At 42.6% G+C, this 23715-nt stretch overlaps 1 protein-coding gene across 1 annotated transcript in view; it reads left to right on the top strand.

Annotated features, from left to right (window-relative positions):
• The window catches only part of LOC120543013 (zona pellucida sperm-binding protein 2-like), a 34421-nt gene extending 15340 nt beyond the window's left edge, over positions 1 to 19081 (top strand). The window contains exons 6-18 of the mRNA XM_039775827.1: positions 5901 to 5939; positions 6234 to 6398; positions 6486 to 6588; positions 9079 to 9263; positions 11076 to 11199; positions 11470 to 11642; positions 13144 to 13235; positions 13363 to 13487; positions 14071 to 14260; positions 14351 to 14492; positions 16542 to 16647; positions 18225 to 18320; positions 18972 to 19081. Of these exons, the coding sequence (XP_039631761.1) occupies positions 5901 to 5939; positions 6234 to 6398; positions 6486 to 6588; positions 9079 to 9263; positions 11076 to 11199; positions 11470 to 11642; positions 13144 to 13235; positions 13363 to 13487; positions 14071 to 14260; positions 14351 to 14492; positions 16542 to 16647; positions 18225 to 18320; positions 18972 to 18985 (1554 nt within the window). The 3' untranslated portion in view covers positions 18986 to 19081. The remainder of the gene's footprint in view (positions 1 to 5900; positions 5940 to 6233; positions 6399 to 6485; positions 6589 to 9078; positions 9264 to 11075; positions 11200 to 11469; positions 11643 to 13143; positions 13236 to 13362; positions 13488 to 14070; positions 14261 to 14350; positions 14493 to 16541; positions 16648 to 18224; positions 18321 to 18971) is intronic.
• Positions 19082 to 23715: the final 4634 nt, after the last annotated feature.

The raw sequence follows: 23715 nt of genomic DNA, 5'->3' as shown, positions 1-23715 counted from the left end.
AAACAAATGTTGAAGGTTTTTTTAGGGGTGGATTACCATTTTTGGTGTTCTTATCCAATTCAGTCATGTTGGACCAAAGCCTGTCTTGGCAGCATTGGTACAAGATTGGGGGTATAGAGAGAACCTGAACAAGGAAACACTTGTGACTGTAGATTAAACAGACATTGCCCATACCCCCTGCCTGGGTGGGATTTGTTGAAGAAACTAATCCCCCTCACCCCCCCCCCCATCCCGCTATGGTATAAAAACCAGGGATCTCAAAACCCAGTCCTGGAGGGCCACAGTGGCTGCAGGCTTTCATTCTAACCCTTTAATTAGTGACCTGTTTTTGCTGCTAATTTAACTTACTTTTTCATTGACTTTCTTTTGAAGACTTGGACACTGTTATATACACATACACCTGTCTACATGTGGAAGTGTCTGTCTGGCCCAGAAGTGCAAGGCCACAGCATGAAGCTCCAAGTGACTATCTCTAAAGTGAAACCACTGAGAAACTCTTAGCCGCTAATACACATGTGAGGTGAGCACCTAAGCAAAACGAAACCTCCGAAGAGAAGCTTGGCTGCAGGTAGACGACAGCAAGCACATCTGCAAAATGAGAACCTCACTTAGCCACTAATGCACAACCTATGTGAGTGATTGATATGCCAGAATTCATTGTCTTTCTAGGAGTACAGTCTTTTTACAGCATGGCCTTATACAGCTAGTCTGAAAGTAAAGGGTGGAGGTCTCAGGAACGCTGATCTGCTCAGATCCCCTAAACCTTTAACCGCTCTTAAAGAAAATCCACACTTTTGGACATGTATGCTATTGCACAATGAGAGTAGCAACAAGCCATGTTAATAAAACCCGTTCTTTAATTCCAAGACTTGGCGACTAATGAAGCAACTGGTTGGAGTTTCAGGTCCCAAGTTAGATGTGAAGTGAGTGAGCCAGATGACCATTGGTTTGAAGGATAAATGAAGCACGACAGAGGAATTAGATTTGTTTCCCAGAATTTCTTCAAAGTCCAAATTCAAAAGTTAATTCGCCACAAACAGGTCCCTAAGAAAAGGGTTAGAATGGAAAAACTGCAGCCCTCCAGATCAAGAGTTTGAGATCCCTGGTTTAAACCCAAGCTTCTGATATAGCAGCCCTGTTGCTCCCCTTTCTGGGTTTAATGTTAATTTTTGCATCCAATGCCTTTACTTGTTTGTTTGTTGGTACTCTTGAAATGAACAAATTCAGAGAGCAAGTCAGAAGCTAAAGTTAAATTAGTGAAACCTGGAATAGCAGAATTTTTCAGGGGTACAAGGGAGAGGTTAGGGTGACTTGGATGAACCAGGCCATGTGCAAAAGTGAATTTTTGTAGATTTGGTACTTCTAAAGAGAATGCCATTCAGAGCCTGTGACTAGTTTCCCTCAAAAGTCATACTGTTCTTTTTTTATCCAGCTAGCAGAGGCTGAAAGTGATTACCTAAAAGATTAAATTTCCAGTCCTGGAGAGAACTGAAGTTGAAAGCGCATTTGGTGGAGTTTGTTGTGATTGGTATAGGTGGTGATGAGTAGGAAAGGTTAGGCCCACATCCACCTTCAGCTGGAGACCTGCTTTGTAGATTTAGTTTCAGGCCACACTCATTGAGGGTTTTTTACCTTTTCTCTTCATCCACCTTTACCTCTAGCAGTCTTCTGGATGAAGTATTAAAGGTGATGAAATGAAAAGTGAGGCTGATCCTCTAGGCTGCAGTTTGCCTAAATGTTTCCTCTGTGGTTCTTAATCTTGTTTGAAAATGGCTTGGACTGTTCCCAAGGACCCTTCGGATAGAACAGTCCACATAATTACTGCCATCCATAAGGCTGGTTGTGAAACTGAGCTAGGACTTTGAAAGTGCTTAGTGTAAAGTAGCATCCAAAACCAGAATTTTCATACAAGATTAAGTTTGTTGAATTGATTTTGGCAGCAATAACTTCTAAGTGCTTGCAGTAGCTATAGATTAGACATCAGGGGGAATGTTAGAGCTGCTTCATCTCCACCATATTCTTAGAATGTCAGAACAACCTTTTTGGGGGGTTATTCGACAGCAATTATTGGGTTAATGTCTGGTCTGTGAATGGGTCACTCCAAAAGGCTGGTTTCCATTACACACTGGAAATGCCTAAAATTAGTCCTGGTTTACTAGAACACCTTGAAATTCAAGGATCCCAGAGAACTCTAATCGCACACCTTGGTGTGCTCAGCCTGAGACTGCAGGTTATCCTCACAGAAAAATCTGCCTTTGCAGGGGCCAGAAGCCATTGGGCTGCCAAGAGATTCTCTTCCTGGGATTCACTGATTCAACTTTGGAGTGCTTATGTCCAAATACCTACAAGTTCAAGAGTGGCACTCCAAGATGTGACACACAGTATTTGTGCAGCCATTTCTAGGGTAGTTAACAGAAGCCAAGAGCTTTCTTGAGAGCCTACCACTGCAGATCTAATTGTTGCCCATGAAAATTTAAACCGTTATATCTGGGTATTAAAATAACCTGAACTGAAATTCCTTACAGATGTCTGTAAACCAGACCCCTTCAATTAGCTAATACCCAACTTTATTTCAATCCACTTCCCCAAATCCCCCTATTCCACCCCCCAAACACATAAAGGGCACAGACAGTAGTAGATCTTAAACCTACAACCTCAGTTGTTCAAACTGGGTTCTTGTATAGCAAGCAGTGTTGGGTGGCAGCTGCTTTAGTTGTAGTTCAGCCAGGTGTGATGGTAGCAAGTGCAGGAAAGAGATGGCAGCTTAAAGTGGGGTCTCCCATGTAGTTGTGTTGTGGGTTTATTTTTTTCAATCCTTTCTATTTTTGTGCCTCTAGTGGTTTTTAGTAGGAAATGTCAAAGTTGGACAACTGACCTGTCTTCCCTTTTGTCTGAGCTTACCTTTTTTTGTGGAATATGAATGACCTATAAAGCATAGGCATTTGGGAACAGTAGTCACTATCTCCTGTTTTCACACATGCCTATGTGCTCTGGTTTCTTTGAGCATAAACACACACAATCTTTTATAGAGTAAAGAATTTTGGGATGAGACATGGAAATGCATACAGAATCTTTTTGGAAAACCAGATTCCCTTGGGGGCACCTGCCTGCTAGGTCTTAGTCACAGTTCCTCTACTTTAACACATTTTTGTAATTTTATGATTTGCTTTTAACATTTGTACAACTGGTAATCCTTGAGCTATCATGTAGTCATGTGTGGTGACATGGTGCTCTGTTAAACTTGTATCCTCTAGAGCAGGGGTTCTCAAAACTCAATCCTGGGGACCCCCCTGTGGCTGCAGGTTTGTGTTCCCATCAACTTCTGTTTTTCATTGGATTCTTGAAAACGGGGAAATGTACTCGCTTAGGCTGTGTTGGAGTCAATGTAGAAATTACAAACTAAATTTGGTAGATTTTTATTAATGTAATAAGCAGTTATATGGGGAATGTGTAGTTAAGTCGTTAGCCATATTTTCAACCTAACTTTCAGCTTTTCTAGGTGTTCTGGTTATTTGATTTACTAATTAGTCTGAAGTCATTGCTGCTTTCATTTTCCCCAGAGTGTCTGCTGTGCTGGTTAATTGTGACTATTCGAGTTAAATGAAGGGAGCAAACTAAACAAAGGGGGGAAAAACAAGAATTAAGCATTTTATAGCTTTAGAAAAAAATAGAAATTTCTCAATGTTTTGTATGCAAAAACCATATACTGCAGAATAAGAGTTGCAAACCAGCTAATGTGATCAGTTATCACAGATTGTGAATCTGGTTGAAACAAACCTGTAGCCACACCGGGAGAGTTTGGGAACCACCAAGTTGGTCCTGGGGTGCCCACTGTGGCTACAGGGTTTTTGTTCCAACCAGATTCATAATCTGATGTCTGATCACTGATCTCAATTACTTAGCTGGTATTCTTTTCCTCTTCATTAAAGCAAGGCCTGTTTTTTTACATTTATAAGACATTTATAAATTTCTGCTTTGCTACAGATTTAAATGCTTAATTCTTTTGTTCATTTTGCCCTTTCTCTGTGGTTCCCCCTCTGTCTTAATGACCGTTAAAAACGAGCATTCAGCCAGGCAGACACTGAATAATCAAAGGCTGCAACTAGTTTAGTGTCAGACCCACTAATTAGAAAATGTATTAAACAATTAGAACACCTGGAAAAATAGAATGAACTTCTAAGATGAGAGAATTAAAGGAAACTGTTATTCTCAACTGCTCTGTACTTTAGAATTTTTTTTTTTTTTAATCTATTGTTCCCAAAACACAATCTGGGAAATCAGTTTACTTAATTAGCCCAGGAGTCCAATTAAAAACAAGCTGGTTGGAACAAAAACCTGCAGCCACAGGGCATCCCCAGGACCAACACTGAGCACCCCTGCTCTAGAGGTGCAGAAGGGAAAAGACCAGAAGTGTGTGAGGGTTGTCCATGATCTGTATAAGGGAGTGAGGACTTCAGTTACCCCAACACTGCTTTCAACCCCAGACCCTGCTGCAGACCTTTAGTGAGATCATGCCTGCCTCCTTGCCTCTGACTTGGTTATAGATGTGTCGAGTCCCAGGATAAAAGCCCAAACCAGACACCTGGTGCAGGCAGTTTGCTGCTGACATTGTGTTGTGTAGCACCGGAAAAGAGGAGTGGAAGATGGAAGACAGAATAGAAGCTTTAATGATCAGGATTTAGATGGCCTGTAGGGAGAGCTGTTAAAGTCTCGCTGTGTGGAGCAGAGATGTGGGTGGAAAAGAGCATGGGCGAAGTTGGATGTGGTGGAAATGTGAATGTTGAGATGGATGTATGGAGTTGCAGAAAAGGACTGAATAAGAAATGAGACCATTGGAGGCACAAGTGGGAGAGACATAAGAACAAAGTAGATTGTAGTGATAAGGATGTAATGAGAGAACATAATCAGGGGCAAAAGTGTAGGTTGACATGTGAGTCACTGTCTTACACCACAAAATCCAGGTGACTGAGGCGCAATCTTCAGAAATGATGAGCTTTAACACACAAACGGCAAGCATTTTATGTTGTAGTGAGGGTTACCATTTAACGATCAAGCAAGCAACCAACCAGTGACTATTAGTCATTCTGCCCCAGCTCCCTTCAGTCAAGGATCTCCTCATCCTCCTCGGGTTGATCCTGTGGCTGCCAATTTGGGATCGGGTTGTCCTTCAGGTGTGGGGACAAAGTGGGCCAAGTCATTGCCAGACTTAAAATACCCCCATATTGGCATTTTGTCCCTGGCCAGCGTACGCTCATGAGCTTTGTCGTGGTGATGAGTTTTCTATGGCCGATGGAGGCTCTGTGTGACAGGACCCCATAGGTGCTTTTGAAGCAGGACACATAGCACAGTGGGGCTGCACACACTTCACAAGGTTAAGAGATCTTCAAGAAAAGCTGTAAAGAGAAGTTTGACCAAACACATTGACCACACAAGTGGAAGAAAAGATGGAAAGGAAGAAGCTGTACATCTGAGTGACTAGGCCACTTCAGTTTAGGTCTGGATGTTGACTAGAAAGCTAAAGATTTAAATTCCATAGAGATGGTATGGCAGTACCTTAAATCAATTTATGGTCCATAGTCCTGCAAGCTATGAATTGCAGAAGGCAAATGGCTGTCACACGTTTGCAGTCCTTCCAGTTGAAGGCATTGATGCATTTACTTTGCCTCCGTACCAGCTGAGATTGAATGTCTGGCCATGAGTGGCAGAAGTGTTTGCTCGGTCTGGTGCCCTTCATCTAAGAAGTTATTTGGATTGAAGACCAACATTCAATAAATCTTTTACAATAGCAGGATCAGGAAGGGGCAAATACTTTTTTCAATATCGTGTAGGTGGCTTCATTTGTTAACCTGTCCATCTTTGACTGCTGAATTTTAATGGTGCCTCTCCACTTATTCTTGTAGATGCCAATTGGAAGTATCTTTCTTAGTACACAGGCCATGGTAAGCTTGGTTTTTCTTTTAACCATTTGTCTCCTTCTGTCCTGAAGCCCATAAACCAAACTAAGTGGCTAAAATACTCCTCCTTCTCCCTCCCTTCAAAAAAATTGTACAAGGGATTCAAAGTAAATGTTTTGTCGTAGAGACTAAGCTCTTTTCTGACCACTTTTGATGTAAGACTAAGGACAAACAAGGTGTAGGTGACTGTCTAAATTTTAGGGGCCACCCTTCAAATGTTTTGATGCCATGCTTCATTTCTGTGCCAGGGTCTTCAGTCTAAAGGCTTTTCTTCTCTAGGGTATGCCATCTTCTCCCATATGGACTGTTAAAATCAATACTGGTCGATCCATATTGACCATGTCTCTTAACCAAGCACGAGCCAATGGATATGAGTTTTTAAATCTGGTCAGTGGGCTACTGGTTCGAGCACACTTCAATTCCACTGGAGTTCAGAAGTTTGGGGTACGTACATTTTTTTTGGAGTGAGCCATCTGCCCTTTCATTGTAAATGGCTTGTGCATTTGAGATTGTCTTGTGTGTCATTCCCAGAGATTTGCTCCAGATAAGATGCTGTATTTCTCGGATATAACACTCAGTTCTACTATAAGAACACAAAGAATTTTTATCCATCTCTTAATGGTCTGTATCCCAGGTGAGTAGTTGTGGGATTTCTTTTTTATATGAACAGTTTTAGATTTTAACCATCCAGACGACTTCATTAGACTCTTGTGTAAAAGCAGGCAATGTGGGCATAGCAGGGCTTACTATAACACATCTATGACCAGCCTGGTGACAACCAAAGGGGGCGAGGGGGAAGGACATTGAAATAACTTGGTGAGTGGACTTGAACAAGAGCAGGAGACAAACCCCAACCCCAAGTGGGAGGAATTTGAATTTCTCCAGTGTGAAGGGAAGGTGTCCCATTTGCAGTGGCTTGTGGAGATTGTGCAACTTCGGAACACTGAATGCCCATCCATTCTCCAGTGATTGTTGGCTTCTAAGTGCCCTCTTTAGGAATTGGGAACCTTGGTAGGGGCGGAGTGGTGGCTCTGAGGCTAAGGATCTGCACTGGTATCCTGAAGGTTGCCGGTTCGAATCCCTGTCGCTACCAAAAGAGATCCTACTCTGCTGGGCCCTTGAGCAAGACCCTTAACCTGTAATTGCTCCAGGGATGCTGTACAATTGCTGACCCTGTGCTGTGACCCCAAGGGGTATGTGAAAACTAACAAATTCCTAATACAAGAAATTGTATAATGCAAAAAAATTAATAACCTGGTGACTACATGGTCTTAAACCTGTCTGGAGGCCTAACATGGCAGAACTAACCATCACTATGGTGCCATTATAATAAGTTGCTGTTATCCCCAGTTTAGCTTCTTGTGTGAAGAAATTCCCTTTCCATGCTTTCACTAAAATGGGAAACTTTTTTTTTTTTTATGGTAACAAAATGCAGGTTTCCTTGGCTTGCTAGGATATAAAACATGCATATCATTCAGAAGCTGCCTGATCCTCCTGTACATATGAAAGGGTTTGGGAATCTGGAAGTCCAGTAATTGGGGATGCTTTTAAAATGCATGTTAGGGTCTCCTTTGCCGATCTGAGTAAATCTCATTAAGGTAAAGAGGCTTCAGTTGGGACCTCAAGTAACATACGAAGGGAGATGTAAAGTAGGGGCGTCCAACTCTGATCCTGGAGAGCTACAGTAGTGGCTGGTTTTCCTTCCTACCAATTCACCGGGAGGAAATTTTTTTTTAAAGGCAATTTAAAATGTAGGGAAGAGTCCATAATCTGAATTTTGACCTCCCCTTACATGGCAGGCCCACTTCACGTTTTTGTTTTGTCTGTCTGTCTCTGTTACAGCAGACCTTTCCAAAACATTTTGTGGCCCTCTGCATATCGGCATTCACCTTTTTCCAATATTTTGGTGGATACGGGTTAGCTAGTCATGTGCTGGCTCATTTTTGTCCCCTGTTTGACTGCTAGGTAAGGGTTTAACATCATTAAATAGCAGGTCCATTACAAATAAGGTGCAAAATTTAATTAGCTGCAGAAACAAGTAAGAAAATGGTTAAAATGAAAGGCCGTGACCCTCCAGGATCTAACTTGGACACCCCAGACCTAAAGGAATGAAAATACTGTAGCAGTTCAGCTGCTGTGAGCAGGGCCAGTGTGTGTGGTGAGATGACAAGATGGCTGTAGAGCAGACATGTTAAGTGACTTGCTCAGGGTCACCCAATTTGTATTGGGATTGTTCTTTAAAGTCCAGTGATGGAGTCTGCTTTAGCATGAAATTGAAAGGCATTTTAAGCCTCTTAAATGTTTTGGTGGACCAGTTTATCAAGGGAGCTTCTAAATGTTCTTGAGCTTGACTTCTGTACAGGCTGCATTGCTACTGGAATCTAAGGGCAGGCTGCAAGCTTCTACAATCATTTCATGGGTGGAAAACTGACTTGGTGTTCATTTTAATGGTGGCAGGCAGCATGTTGCTGGGACCAATCAAGTTTTCAGTCCCTGAAATACCTCGACCATGGCAGAGACCAGGCTTGCTCTGTTGCTCACTCCAAGGGTGGAGCAGTTCTTAACCGGGACAGACCACTCTGAATGGGGTTTGCACTAAATCACCACCTTTTATACAAAGGCCAGGGGTCTACTCCTGCCAGGATTATAGACCACCATCTGCTCCCAGGTTCACTACCTCCAAATGGATTTAACCTGAATGATGAGCACAGCTTGTTACTGAACCTCGACCCTTATCCAGGTTCTGGATGGAGGACAAGTATCTTCATCCTGGAACTTTAATCTTCTGGTGACATACTAGTGTCCATAAACAAGGTGGCTTCAGTATGCTAAATCTTTTTTCAATCCAAACTTGCATTTATTTTTTGGAAAAACTCAAATGTTAAATGAAAAACCCATGCGTTGAATGAAAGTGCAAAACTATCACTAGCTTGGTTCCTGCATGGGATTTACAAAAATGGTTCATCTTAAGTTACCCATATAACAATGCTCTAATGCCATTTGCATTTTCCTTTTTAAGTTTTTTTTGTGGAACCTTCCTTCAGATTCCCAGCTCAGCTTTTGAGCCTCTTGGTACCTTCATTTCCAAAAACTGACCCCTTGATCTTTCCTGTGTGTTTTGTAGATCCAGTAACTTGTAACCCAAAAAACCTGACCATTGAAATCCCCGTCTTCTATGGAACTCTCGCCAGTTTGGCTATTGGGACCCGTCAGTATCCTCTGTCTATGAAGAATAACTTCACGGTGGTCAAAACCTCCTATTCCCTGGCAGTCACGGTGCCAAAGCAGTACTTTTTGGAACCGGGGACAGTAAGTGGAGTTTAAGGTTTACTTTCTCGTATGCAAAGTATAGGGAAAGTGTTGGAAACATCCAAAAATTCAATGTTGCTTTTTGATGAATTGGTTTTAGACCTCCCTGACTTTCTTGTGTAGGGCAAGTATTGGAATCCTCAATTTCAATTTTGAGATTTTGACCTTTGAGTCAAAATACCACTTTTTGGAAGTGTGTGTGTGAACACGATAACTTGAGTACACTTGGGTCAAGCAAATTCTTGCAAACAAGTACAAAGTACAAAACGTAGATTTCTATCAACTTTTGGGCTATTTCCATTAACCAGAAGTGGTACTTTTATTCATGCAGAGTCCTGATTTTTATTCAGCTTTTATAATTCAATGTTGAAGGTTCTGTGTGTGTGTTTATTTAAACCACAAGATGAGATTTATTTTTATTTCATCTTGTGGTTTACTCCTTAACCTCCCCATATTTGAGTAGAAGAATCTAGGGCGAGATAATCCAGATTTTATTTTTCATAACCCCTTTCTCCAGGTCTTGTGTATAGTGTATGTATATATCTGTATGTGTGTCAATGTGTATCTCAGCACCAATACCTAAAGAGAGGTATTATGGAAGGAGAGGAGGAGGTTAGCAGCATGCACTGATACATTGTATTGCCGCAGCCATGCAATGGGTGATGCCTCTGCACCACACTAGTTCAGATGGAGTGGAACAGTGTGAGGTTTTTATGGTGGCTGGAGTGCCAATTCTGCCTCCAACCCCCAAGCTTTTCCCTGCAGGTTGGTGGACCTACATGCAGGGACGGATGCAGATTAGCGTCGTACCCAGCACGGAGCAATTGCAGGTTATTATGGAAGATGGCAGAATATTTGGTTTTGCTGTTAAGTTTACCTCATTTGAGTTTTTCTCTGGAACATTAAACACTCGGATTGTCTCAACCCTGTGATCCAGAAATAAAAGGTGTGGGGTGTCCCTGTGGTGTCCATGGATGTGTTCTTTGCCGAAGTCACTTGTAGTTTTAATTTGGAGTTGTCTGCTCAATTTCCAGTTCCTCAAATAAGACTTGTGACCAAGGGGGCTCCAGCTTCTGGTTTTCATTCTAGTGTCTGCAGAGTGTGCCCTTCTACATCGTACCAGGTAGAGACAGACCCCTAATATCTGAGCAGCCCACTCTCTTGGTACTCCAGCACTGATCACATAAATGTAGTTTTAATTGATCCTTTCCTGTATGCTAGTTGGAACCATCAAGGATCTGAAGCTTTATTTGGTGTTTTTGGTTAGCACTGCTGCCTCATGGCCCTCTAGTCCTGGGTTCAAATCCCAGACTTGTTCCTTTCATTATGGCACTTGAACACTCTGGTCATGTAGTGATAGATAATTAATCCCAAGGGGAAATTCACATAATCCAGCAGCAGTATACCGATACAAAAAAACAATATTAGTAATAAAAATGACAAAAAAAAAAAGCAGACAACTTTGAGTAATGTTAGGATTTACTCCCCCGGGTGGAATTAGTCACATAGTATGGGGTCTCCTCAGTCCGTCAGTGGAGCAGGACGGTGACAGCAGTCTGTCACTGAAGCTACTCCTCTGCCTGGAGATGACACTGTTCAGTGGATGCAGTGGATTCTCCATGATTGACAGGAGTTTGCTTAATGCCATAGATGTGAAACTGTCCAGTTTTATTCCTACAATAGAGCCAGTCTTAAGTTTGTCCAGGCGTGAGGTTGATTCAGGGTTGATCTGCTGCCTTGCAGACGGCTGATAAAAGGTATCTGGTTTGGTCACCTGTAAACTTTTTTTTTCTTTTCCCCTCTTCCTGACAGGAGTGTCCCGCTAGTGGCTTGTTGAGTATACCAGCTACCAAACTGACCTTCCAAATGAGAGGCTTCCTGATCTTCATGACATTTCTGCCTTTGTGTGCTTGCACTCCTTTGACCCACAGAAATGGTAAGAATGTTTAATAATGTGGGGATTGTGACCTGTTGTGGTGATCGCTCAAGGAAAGGTCCCACCTAAAAGATGGCATAAGGTGGAAAGGACTGTTCATTTTGTGTAACTTGCACCTTGCATTGGCATAAGCTATTGCCTTGAGTGTCCAGTCACCTGGCCTGCATTTGTGGTGGACTACATGTTGCTCTTCTGCTTAATGGCTTAGGATTTTTGGGGAAGGAATAAGGGGTTTGTGGTTTTTCTCCCCCTTTTGTTTCCCCCCACCAGAAACTGCGTGTAATGATGGCTACTTCACCTTTCAAGTGAATGCTAATGTCACCCAGCCAGCTCTCAATTTGAGCACCATTCATCTGAGAGACCCTTCATGCCACCCTCTTGTAGTGACTCCAGCCTGGCTCCTATACAAGTTTCCACTAACCAGCTGTGGCACAACATTTAAGGTTTGTAGCACTGTGGCAGGGATGGGGTGGAAGATGGCCATGGCAGTTTGCTTAGGAATTTCCCTTACCAAGCTGAAAATGGAAATGAGTGTTCAGTCGTTGCCTATAAAGAATTCCAATTGTGAAAAGTCTGTCAAACTGGCTATGTAAAGTAGATACTATGGGGGTTACCTTGGTTTTTACTTTCTCGTATAGGGAAAGTATTGGAATCGTCCAAAAATTCAATTTCTATTTTGATGGATCAACATTTTGGACACGAGTCCAAAAAAATCTAATTTTTTGAAAGTGTATGTAAACAACTTAAGTACAATTTCACTTGGGCTAAGAGAATTTTGCATACAGGTATTAGGTACAAAATGTAGATTTCTATTAACTTTAGCTATTTCTGCTAACCAGAATTGGTACTTGTGTAGCTGCAGAGTCGGATTTATTCAACTGTTCAATATTTGACTTGTTGATGGTTTAATGTACAAAATATAAAAAATACTTGCGGTTTACTCAAATATCCATTCCCCCATATCTGACTAAATGAGTCTAGGAGACATTATATAAATTTGCACAACCTGCAGAAAGGGGTCATGAAAGATGCCAGCCTATTTGGTTTTGATGTTCACGATTTACTTCATTTGAATCTTTCCCTGGAGCATAGAAAACACCCAGATTGTCCCTGAACACCATGATCCAGAAATTTTAAAAGGGGTGCAGTGTCCCTGTGCTGTACATCCATGTTTCCATCAGTGTCCAGGGATGCGTTCTTTGCAGAAGATGCTTGTTTAATTTGAGTTGTCTGCTTACTTTCCAGCTCCTCAAATAAGACTTGAGAGCCAAGGGGCACAAATGTCTGGTTTTCATTCTAGTGTGTGTCCTACTACCTCAGGCCAGGTATAGACAGAGACCCCTAATATCTGAGCAGCCCTCTCTCCTGGTACTCCAGCCCTGATCACAACTATTCTGTTGGATTCTTTCCTGTACTCCAGTGGCAGACATCAAGGATCTGAAGCTTGACTTGGTGTTTGGTTAGCACTGCTGCTTCATGGCCCTCTAGTCCTGGGTTAACCCACTTCTGTAGGCTTTTTTTATTTAAAAGCTTCTTGGGGTGATGCAGGGTCTTCCTCCATTCTATTTTGCCCCTGATTATGGTCAAGTTAGATTGGCTTTTCCTAAAATCTTGTATATGGCTGCCAGCCTTCAGGTTATCATTTATTGATCTGTCAGAATGCTAAGGGGTTTAACTTGACCTCAGTGAATGGTCTGTGGCTCTAGTCCTGTAGATTTGAGCCACTGCTGTCCTTTGACTTAATGCCCCTTAGTGGTTAGAGGAACATAGAGTAGCTGACTAGAGATGTCCCCATCTCTTGCCATCAAGGTAAGGAGCTGTTGGCACCATAGTGCACAGAGGATATTTTGTAGGATTCTTTGTTCTCTGAAGGGTTGGACTGTGGGGATCATAACTAATTGGTCACTAATTTGGTGGCAGAGCTTTAGTTTTGATCTTTCATAGGTACATGGTGACCAGCTGGTTTATGAGAATGAGGTGAGCTCAATGATTGCTGACCGACCACTTGGAGTCATCACAAGGGACAGTGAGTTCAAGTAAGTGATGCCCCTTGACTGCATGTGAAGCTGGGAATTTAAATCCACAGCTAATGGATCTCCATGTGAAAGCTGGTGCTTGGAGCGTTTGACTAAATGGAAGAATATTTTATTCAATTAAAACCAGGCTGACTGTGGAATGCTACCAAAATAACGCAGCAGAGACTGTTCTACTAGACACCAGGACCCTGGCGCCACCATCTCCTGCTTCAAATAAAGGGAATCTGCAACTGGTGCTTCGTGCTTACCCAGGTAATTGCAGTTAAAAACCTTGAGAATAAAAGGCTAGTCCTCCAAAGATGCTAAAATCCTAACTGGGAGCCCTGCACTCAAAGCCTAGTTTGGGAATTGAAATTTTTTTTTTAAAATTCCTTGCTTTTAAATAAGCCACTTGTTGAGACATTCCTAACCGAGCCCCCTGAATGTTTAGAGGTGGGTGGAAATGTTGGGATTATTAAACCCACGTCCCTTTACTCTGTGTTGTGTGATATTGCCCAGCCCCAGGAGTTGGCCAGAGTCCTTATACTAGTGCCATGTTTAAAATGGTCCTATGTGCTGCAGGCTGGACACCAATAGAGGGCTGCTGAACACTAAGTTTCTAGGGGGTGGCATGGTATTTGGCACCTGCAAGCTAATACATCAATTGTGGAAGTTCACCTATGCCACCACCTCCTTACTGTGTGTAAACGAACTGCTATAGGGTTAAAACCCACCTGTGTGGTGGCAGCTGCCTTGTGTACTGTTGGTGTTCAAATTTCTCTTCATGAAAGATGCTTTGTGGTATCCGATCCTTTTTATAAAAAAAAGTGGTGTTTTTTTGTTTCTCTATGGCTAGATGCACTGTATAGCTCCCCCTTCACAGTGCAGGACTATCCTGTTGTGAAGCACCTGAGGGCCCCCATTTACCTGGAGGTGCAAGTTCTGAACAGACAAGACCCCAACATTGAACTCGTACTGGAGAACTGCTGGGCCACTGCCCACCCTGATCCAAACTCCCGGCCTCGTTGGTCTGTCATCACTGCTGGGTAAGGGAAGGGCCTACTGGTTGGCCTTTTAAGCGTGGGACTTCTTCATTTGGGCTGGAGACTGCTGCTTAATGATCTGTCTTTCTATAGCTGTGCTTATGCAGAAGATGACTACCCAACAGTGATGCATCCTATGTCTGGCTTCACTGGAATCCAGTTTCCAAGCCACTACAAGAGGTTTGACGTAAAAGCCTTTGCTTTTGTCTCCAAAGATGCTCCCTTGAGTAATTCGGTAAGAATAGAATTTTTTTTTTTTTTTAAATGGGTGCATGCCTCCAATACTAGTTACAAATGGGTTGCCATTTTTTATCAAGCTGTTGAGCTCCCTGCACTCTCACCCAAATCTGACTTTCAGTTGGCAATGATGTACAGAGCCCAGAGTGCCACACATTTCAAACCTCTGGCCTTTAAAAATGGGGTTGCAGAAGAAACTGGACAAAGTTCTGGTGTCCTATTAAGGCTCAATGATTTAGTTTTTTGTATATGTGGGGTATTGAACTGCTACAGTGAAACATTAGTGATGGGCGATTTATTGCCAGTTTCTTTTTTTGATCAGATATTGAGACCCGGTTCCCAATACTGATGCAGCTGGAGTGTTGTCTTACAAGAATAGTTAACCTCAATCACATTTTTAAAGACTTTGCATTAGTAGACTGTTGCATATAGTGCCAAAGATCGGACTTTGCAAGAACTGAACACATTTTTTGTTAAATCTGGAACAAGCATTAGCGTTTTTCTCAAACATGTAAAAAGCGTTGCATTTTTAACTCCAGACTTTTAACCGTAAAGTATGATACAAATACTGAGCGAGCATCACTATCAGATTCATCGGTCTCTATTTGGTTTCACCATCCATTTCGGTTTCACTGCCTGAAGTCCTTTTGTCCTCCACATCGCCGCTTGATTCGCTGTCACGAGAGTGTAATAGTTGGGCTGCTAAATGTTAACGAGATGCGATTACTACCCACGCCTACAAGAGAGAAGATGCGGCAGTACCGTTGCACGGGTAACGCTCAACACTGCTGCTTTTAGCATTTTTACTGCCCGAGTGGCACTTGGGCCTAATGCTAGGAAACGGGATTTAGAGTCCATTCTATTTATTTTACAAAACGGATTAAAATATAAACTTTGAAAATGGGTTGTAAGTAATGTCCATTCATCAAGCTAGAAATGTAATATTCCTCCCTAAAAACAGGTAGAGGGAAATATCCTTAAAAGGTAATCGTGTTTTATCGTGGTAAGTGTACTCATCAAGTTAGTTACTGGGTTGGTCTACTGACTTCACTTTAAGATGAACACTCAGATATACAGACACACAGACCCTAACCACAAATTGTGTATGAAAGAAGCATACACAGCACATTATTCCCTAGCACTTTAACCCACACGTACCACATGAATAACACATGCAGTCTGCTTTTCCTTAGTACCTCAAGAGACTTCAAGGCTATGATAAGCAACGTGCAATGTCTTGGATCTCGGACCTAAATATTACCTCTTGGTCTCCAAGAATATATTCAAACCTACAAAGACTCGACATCCCTGGCTTAGAGGCCATTTCACAACCACTGAATGTTTTACTGTAACACACTGTTCATTACTGGGCAGAGCTCTTCGTCCACAGCTTAATAAACCTTGCAGCTTGGATCATATGGCACTTCTGCACTGCTCCAGGTGCTCAAAGAGATGTACATTACTATCTTCATATTTAAAGTACAGAAAGTTTAAAAGCAGTGTGGCATTTTATTGCATGAATACCAGCGGAGAAGCATAAAATGTGGATCGTAAAGTCCTGGAGAGTCTACTCTTCTGATCGCCTCCATTGTTAACTTATCATGTTCTGCAAAGTGACAAACTTTCATGTGTTTTCCTAGGTTTGCGGTGTTGCCACAATAACATCCGGTCTTCTGACGCGTATCGCATTTTGTTTTAATGTCCACTCATTGAAGTAAACTCTCTAAATGGCGCTTTGCTTTTTCTGCCCTTGCCCTCCCATACACCACTCCACTGCTTTGGCTGGCAGACCACAGCACTGAGTGAATGCAGAGAGACGAGAGGAAGGAAAAGCAGCTGCTGTCTGTCACAATGTGACATGTGTTAATCCTGTTCTCACCATCCAATGCTTTTTAAAAATTTCTAAACTTATTACTGAAAAGGTAAAATTTTTAAAATGTGAACATTTGTTTTAAATAAAAGGTCAGGATGGGAGACATCGGTACTTTAGTATCAATCTGCCCATTCCTAGTGTTCATTGCAGACTTTTTTGGTTTCTCCTTTCAAGGTGTACTTCCATTGCACTGCTCTGATTTGTGATCAACAGCATCCAGATTCGGCCTACTGCACAGAGGGGTGCCAGACCAGAGCTGCCCCCCTTGGTGCGAAGGAAGGTAAGAATTTTTAATAAATGGCAGAACTCCTTTCTCCTCACTAGCACCATCCTGGCAAGATTCTCTAAAGACCACACCAGTGGAGGAATATCTCTGACAAGTCATTTTATTTTCTTGTTTCACAAGTCACTTCAGTGCCACCCCACAACCTGAAATCAACTCCCAGTGTGTCCGAGCTGATTGGGGAAGGGAGAGGACTCTAGCAAGTTCTGCTTGGATTTGTTGATTTAGTGGATGTAAACCTTCTGGCCATTGAGTGTCGCATTGTTACTGGGCACTTTGGATTCAGACAAACTACAAATTTTGAAGTTGCAACTTCACACAGTCATTCTTGGCAACTTGCCTCCATATCTGATATGCACAGTCACAGCTTTGAGCACACATAGGAGACGAAATTCCCCAAGTCGAGCAAAGCACATGTCCACTCTTAGGGGTGCATTAATAAGCAAATGGTACTTTGTTAGAGGCCACCCCTCACATTTGAGTGAAATTTCATGGCTTATTTCATGCTGTGTGGGGTGACTTAAACAATTGTGACCAGTTGCTGCAGAACTAACTGGAATACCTGGAAAGCATTGCTGCTTAATGCCCCTCTGACTGGAGCCACTCCATTGACATGTTCTGGGAATTCTCTCACTTTCTCCTTAGCTACAGATGGAAGCTCCCTTTCTCTGCCTCTTCTGTCGGCTCCTTCAAAGCTTGCTTCAGCTTGGGCCTCCGACACTCCCATAGGTTTCTAGAAATGCTGGGTGGCTGACCCCATGTCTTGTCACTCTACTTTGACAGCCCTTGCCACTGTACTTCTATGTATTCTGCCTTCAGACCCGTTTCTCTGGTATGGAGACTGCCCGTGATATGTTCAGTGCAATCAGACTTTGTGCTGTGCTCCACAGAACCAATATCTCTAGCTGGGGGGAAATTTGTGGTAATGACCTGAAGATTCCTGTCCAGGTCTACTTGTGTAGGACTGGTGCTCGGAGGCACAACCTCACCCAAACTAATGCGCGTTTTATCCAGCACACCATTCCCTTCATTTTGCCCTCCTGTCGGCATGCTGCCAAGATCTCCACTTGCAATACTGCATCCTGCTGTCTAGGGTAGCTTATGCCAGTCTACCCTTTGCAGCACATTCTAAATCTAGCTCTGTGTGAGAGGTTTGGGGCCTTGCAGAGGGTGGTCTTCAGAACTTTTCTAAAGGCACTGGTGGTTGGGACTAACCCTCATGTTGATCTTCAGTAAAGAGTATGGCTTGTGGTATCCTCCATGTTCTTCCAGCTCCCTTCCCTATTGACTGCTCCCTTATGGACTTTTTTTTTTATGGCTTTCGCTTTGTAGAGCTATTTCATCCTTGTCAGATTTAATTGAATACTTTAGGCCAAATTTTTCTCCAGAGTGTCTCCTATGGAGCACAACTCCTCCTCATTAGCTAGTCCGGGATGATTCAAATCCTGAAGTTTAAATTTTGGCAAAGCCCTCCAATATACCAATTGCCATTGACTCCTTTCCTTGACTTTTTCCCTTAAGCTCGCTTTTGATCTGTATGTTTTAAAATCTCTACATCCTTGGGTTTTTTGCAGGCTTCCACAGAGTGCAGGCGTCCTATCCTGATGTCGGAGCGGCTCATGCCAGTCTGCCTGGCCCATTTATGGTACAAAAGCAGTTTTTCAGGAGAGGCAAGTATTACCGGCAGGTTAACTGAGCAGAGGGGTGCTTTGCACGTTAAGTTTTTAATATTTGAATTGGTCCAGAGTACTTATTCAAGTAATGTCTGCTTCCTGCAAGACTAATTCAAGTCTCATTAACCTGGTTCATGACCAGTAATTGGGATAAATATTTAACTAGGCTACTATAGCTTGGTATTGAACCTTTAAGGGGATTTCTGAACCGTTTTCCACATGAGCAAATGTTTAGCCTGCCATACTAACACTGGCTGGGGGCCTCCTTTCTGCTCTCGACTGGCTCAACTTTGTGGCACAAATTTGGCAACATGATCTTCCTTGAGACTCTGGCCCTGGCCACCCACTTTCACATTTTGCAAGTGTATCACCACGGACCAAAATCCTGAACTCCATTGGTTCTTGTAAATTCCTGTGGTGGGAAGTCTCTGTAGAGACCTCCCTTTCCAAAGGTGGTCAGTCTGGTTACTTTGGTCAACACCAGAAGTTTTAAATGGTGTCTGCTATCACGGATATTAAGGCATTTGCACCCTTCATCTGATTTAAAACTCCGTGAAGCGGGCAAAGCACCAGGCTGAGGCACCAACTGGTTTTGATCCAAGTGGCTTCACTTTTTTCTTTTCTCTCTCCTCTCAAACTTGTTTTTAGGTGGCAATCACTAAATCCAAGGCTACTGCAGACAAATGGAGAAATTCTGATGTATCTCATGTGAGCGTATGGGACTTGTGTATGTACAATAAATTTTGTATGGCCTTAAAGTGCTTGTTTGGGATTTTTGCACCTTGGTGCCATTTCCTTTACTACTCTGAAATCGGAGCAGCCACAATGGCTTTAAAGCAAAAAGCCCTCTGATCTTGGAAGGCTGCAGGCCTTCATTCCATTTTTCTTGGTAGGTTTCTGCTGTTTAACTGTTTGACCGAGAATTAAAGAAACGAGGACTGTGTCTTAAATAGCAAGTCCATTACAAATAAAGGCAAACCATGAGACCACACAAGCCAGCACTTGAACTAACCTGTGTCCATCATACAGTCTTGTATATAAATGTCTACACATGGAAGTGTCTGGCCCAGAAATGAGAGGTGGATGTTGGGGTGAGGGCTGCACCTCCGAAAATGCAAGCAAGGCCAGCACGTCGGCAAAAAAATCTGTCACTCCCTTAGCTGCTAATACAGAAGTGAGGTGAGCACATCGGCTAAACGAAACCTCCGAAGAAGACACTAGCTTAGCCGCGAATACATAACCAATGTGAGCACGTCTGCAAACCGAAGCCTCCTAGGAGAGACGCCCAGAGTAGTTCCTTTCAATTACCTGACGTCTCCGTTTTTTTTTCCTGACAATTTCAATAGTTTCTAGGACCCTGGGCTTTTTAGAGCACAGACTTGCACAGCTAGTATCTTTGTAATAAAGGTGAGGGTCTCGTGTTCTGCTCAGATCCACAGAACATTTTGTTGGTTCTCTTAGAACCTTTTGGAACAGTCGCCTTTGGCAGAATGTCAACTGTATTTATATAGCACGTTTAAAACAGGAATGCTGTGGCCAAAGTGCTTTACAATAAAAGAAACATACAATTAACATGAGTAACATAAATAGAAATAAATGAAGATAAATAAAATGATAGAAATGTTACATAATCACAATGAGGAAACCATCAGTGTTATAGAAGGTCATGGAATGCAAGTGACTAGAAATGAGTCTTTAATCTCGATTTGAATTGTCGACGACTCCTTTATGTGACGAGGTAAAGAGTTCCAGAGGCGAGGAGCAGCACCTGCCAAAGTCCTGTCTGTCCCCCTTGGTTTGACAATTAGTACGAGTGACAACTGACTAGAAGATCTAAGCACTCTGGATGGCTGGTGTAAAACACAATTCAGATAGACAGGAGCGAGTCCATGTAAAGATTTAAAAACTAGCGGCAAGATTTTAAAATCAGTTTGATTCTGTTTCTCCAATATTAGCTTCTTTACACGGGCTGCCTGTCAGTTTTCAGATTTTCTTACCCCAACCAGGAAGCGAGCGGCAGCATTCTGGACCAACTGTAACCTGCGTATCAGGGATTTGCTAATCCCAGAATACATCGAGTTGCAGTAATCAAGGCGAGAGACGATAAAAGCAGGAGTAGCTTTCTCAAGATCCCTAGCAGATTAAAGGCTCGATCTTACATAATAGATGAAGCTGGAAAAAGCAACTCTTGACTACAGAATCAATCTGTTTCTCAAGAGTGGTTGCTGTCAAAGATAACACCAAGATTGCAGACTTGAGGTTTGCAAAAGACAGAGCCAAGAAGGGCTTTAGCTGATGGACCCACTATAAGCACCTCCATTTTATTTTAATTCAGATCAAGGAAATTAACCATCCAGGATCTTAGTTCAGAAAGACAGTTGATTGCAGAGTTGCAGATGGGAATATAAACCTGAGTATCAGCATAGCAGTGAAAAGAAATGTTAAATTTCCTAAAAATCGCTCCAATAGGGTGAAGGTATATAGAGAATAAGAGAGGACCCAAAATGGCTCCCTGAGGAACACCACATTTAAGAGGAGCAGTAGATGAAAAAGAGGAATTAAGTCACTGAAAAGTGTCTACCAGTTAGATATGAGCTGAACCAGTTAAGAGCAGGCCCTTTAAGCCCAACAAGATGTTCAAGGCACAACAGCCATCTCTCATGGTCAATAGTGTCAAAGGCAGCGGACAAGTCAAGGAGGACAAGGACTGCAGCGGCACCGGAGTCAGTAATAATAGAGATGTCATTGAATACTTTGAGGGCCGTCTCCACACCATGATCACACCTAAAGCCAGACTGGTAGATCTCAAATTATGGGAGTTAAGGTGATCAACCAATTAAGTCTTTAATATTTTAGCCAGAAATGGCAATTGGGAAATCAGGCAAAAATTAGCTAAAACTCCAGGATGAGAGCACCAGCAAGCCATGTGAGTGAACATTCTCTGGGGAATACATGCATGTACAATTAGGCAACTACTAAACTATTAAAAACGAACATTTTTCCCATCTCGCTGGTTTTCATCTGTTAAAGTGAGTGACATTCATGGAGTCTCGGTTCACCTGTTGACAAGCACCTTTTTGTGCAGCAGCAACCACAGCGTCTGTTCAGAGAGGTGTGCCTTTTTTTTCCCTTCCCTCTAAATCTCCCATTTAAGGGCCCACAAGTTCTCAATCCACTGAAAAAGGGGGCCATGTCATTGCATCTTTAGACTAGCCACACAGTGGAGTATTGTCCTGCATAAACATGGTGGTCTTGAAAGGTGCAGCCACAGGTCCAGCAAGAGTCCCTCATCTCATCAGTCCATAAAACCTTTTGGGCCAAGAAATCTCTGAAGACAGACATTTCAGACTTGACACTTCATCTTCTGTCTCTTAAGTGGTGGTCTGGTTTCAGCCTTCCTTACAATACAGTTTATTTTTGTGTAGCCCAAAATCACACAGGAAGTGCGGCAATGGGCTTTGACAGCCCCCCAGCCTTGACTCTCTGAGAAGACGAGGAAAAACTCCCAAGAAAAACCTTGTAGGGAAAAATGGGAGAAACCTCGGGAAAGGCAGTTCAAAGAGAGACCCCTTTCCAGGTAGGTTGGGTGTGCAGTGGGTGTCAAAAGTAGGGGGTCAATACAATCCACAGAACAATTCCTTAATACAGCATAATAAAAATTTTACAAGTCCGGTTTAACAGTAGATGATATGACAATTAGGTTTGGATATTTTTAGAGTCCTGGAGACCTCATCCATCTAGCTGCCTCCCCATTTGGCCATGCCACGGCTGGAACGTTGCTCTGATGAAAGGACCCCTCTTTCCCAGGATTCCTGCGATCCTCCATCAGGGGTGACTTTACCATAGGCAGGCAAACAACTTGGCAGGTGGGCTGTGGCACCAATTGCCACATTTAGGTACCGAGAAAAGAAACAGAATAGGTGAGGGTTAGTATTCAAATATAATTATCATGTTACTTACGTTTTAGTGCTAATGACTAACAGAGATGCAGTCTGTACAGTAAATCAGCATCTCTAGTCAGGGTGTGCTAAACTTACCTTGGCCATGTCTCTGAGCACTGAACACCCTGTACTTCTGGGCATGCCAGGTAGGTTGCAGTTCTGGAATATGGGAGCACTGGAGGATGATGGGTTCCTGGTAGCTTCATGTTTTGATTCTTAAATCTTTGTCAGTTAATTTTGCGCTTTATTTTTTGTGACCTTGTTGACTACTTGCAACAAAAAGTTTTGGTCTGTAATCATGCCCCAATATCTCAGTGCTGCATCCCTCTGAAAGACATTTTAGAATTGACTTTTTTTTTTTACCTAATTCTGCACACCTTGATTTAGGGTGTTGATCGCCGCAGGCCATACTCTCCCTTCATTAAACAAGTCCGCATCCCCTGCTATGCTCAAATCCAATAAGCATTCACGTTTATACAGCAAGGAGTCGGGAATATATGCATAAAAATGAGGTGGTCAGAATAGTCCCTTGCCTAATTAGGCACACGGCGGAAAGAATCCGTTTAACAAGAATCCTCAAATTAAACTGGATGGAGTTAGCTAGTCATCTGTTAGCCAAAGAAACGTGAAGTAAGCTGGCCATTTTAAGGGGAGGAAAACAATTCAGAGAATGGGAGGGAAAGTCAATTGACAGCAGAAATTACTCACCAAGTAAGAGTGGCAGCCCTCCACCATCACAGTTGGACACCCCTGCTTTAAAGGAATACCCCATCCCAAAAGTTACCCCCATATAGTTTGTAGTGATGGTAGTTGTTTTTAAGGGAATCCATTGTTGGCCAGAACTAATTCAAAAGTAACATTATCTTCGTGCACAATTTGGATCCACCTCTTCCCCCTCATTCATTGGTCAAGATTCCTGTCTTCATTTTAATTAGGACATCTTCTGTTTGACTGCTTTCATTTTTCTGTAGATGCTTAACTTAATGAAATGCCTGTGTTTTGCATGTTGGCGTGATTAGCAAACCCTGCGGAGACAGTTTTGCTGTGAGTTTGGCCAAAAAAAAAAAAACACCAAATGTTTGAGAACTTCACGAAACTCTGGAAAATGCGTAGAAGTCCGTGGGGGGGAAGAGAAGGTATGGGGCTAATGGAGTGGCATAAGGTTGTAGTGGCATTTTAACAGTCGCTGAGGAGTAGGGGAGTAACTGGACAGATTGTGGCCAAAAGTGACCCGAGTTCAAGCAGCGGTACTAACCACTGAGCCAAAAATTAAAGATGGATAGAACAATAACCACAAACAATATACAAAGCCACATAACTAAGTATACCATTGTGCTCAGAGGCTCAGCCCCCTGACAAAGTTGTATGATCTTTGTGTCCTTGCTTGGCACTTGTTCCCCTGAAGATAAATGATTTGTAAAGGAAAGTATGGCAAACGGTTGCATGTGTAT

The sequence above is a fragment of the Polypterus senegalus genome, chromosome 13 (assembly GCF_016835505.1).
Source record: "Polypterus senegalus isolate Bchr_013 chromosome 13, ASM1683550v1, whole genome shotgun sequence".
Lineage (NCBI taxonomy): Eukaryota > Metazoa > Chordata > Cladistia > Polypteriformes > Polypteridae > Polypterus > Polypterus senegalus.
The sequence above is the reverse complement of the archived record's forward strand: the minus strand, read 5'-3'. Positions and strand labels throughout refer to the sequence as shown.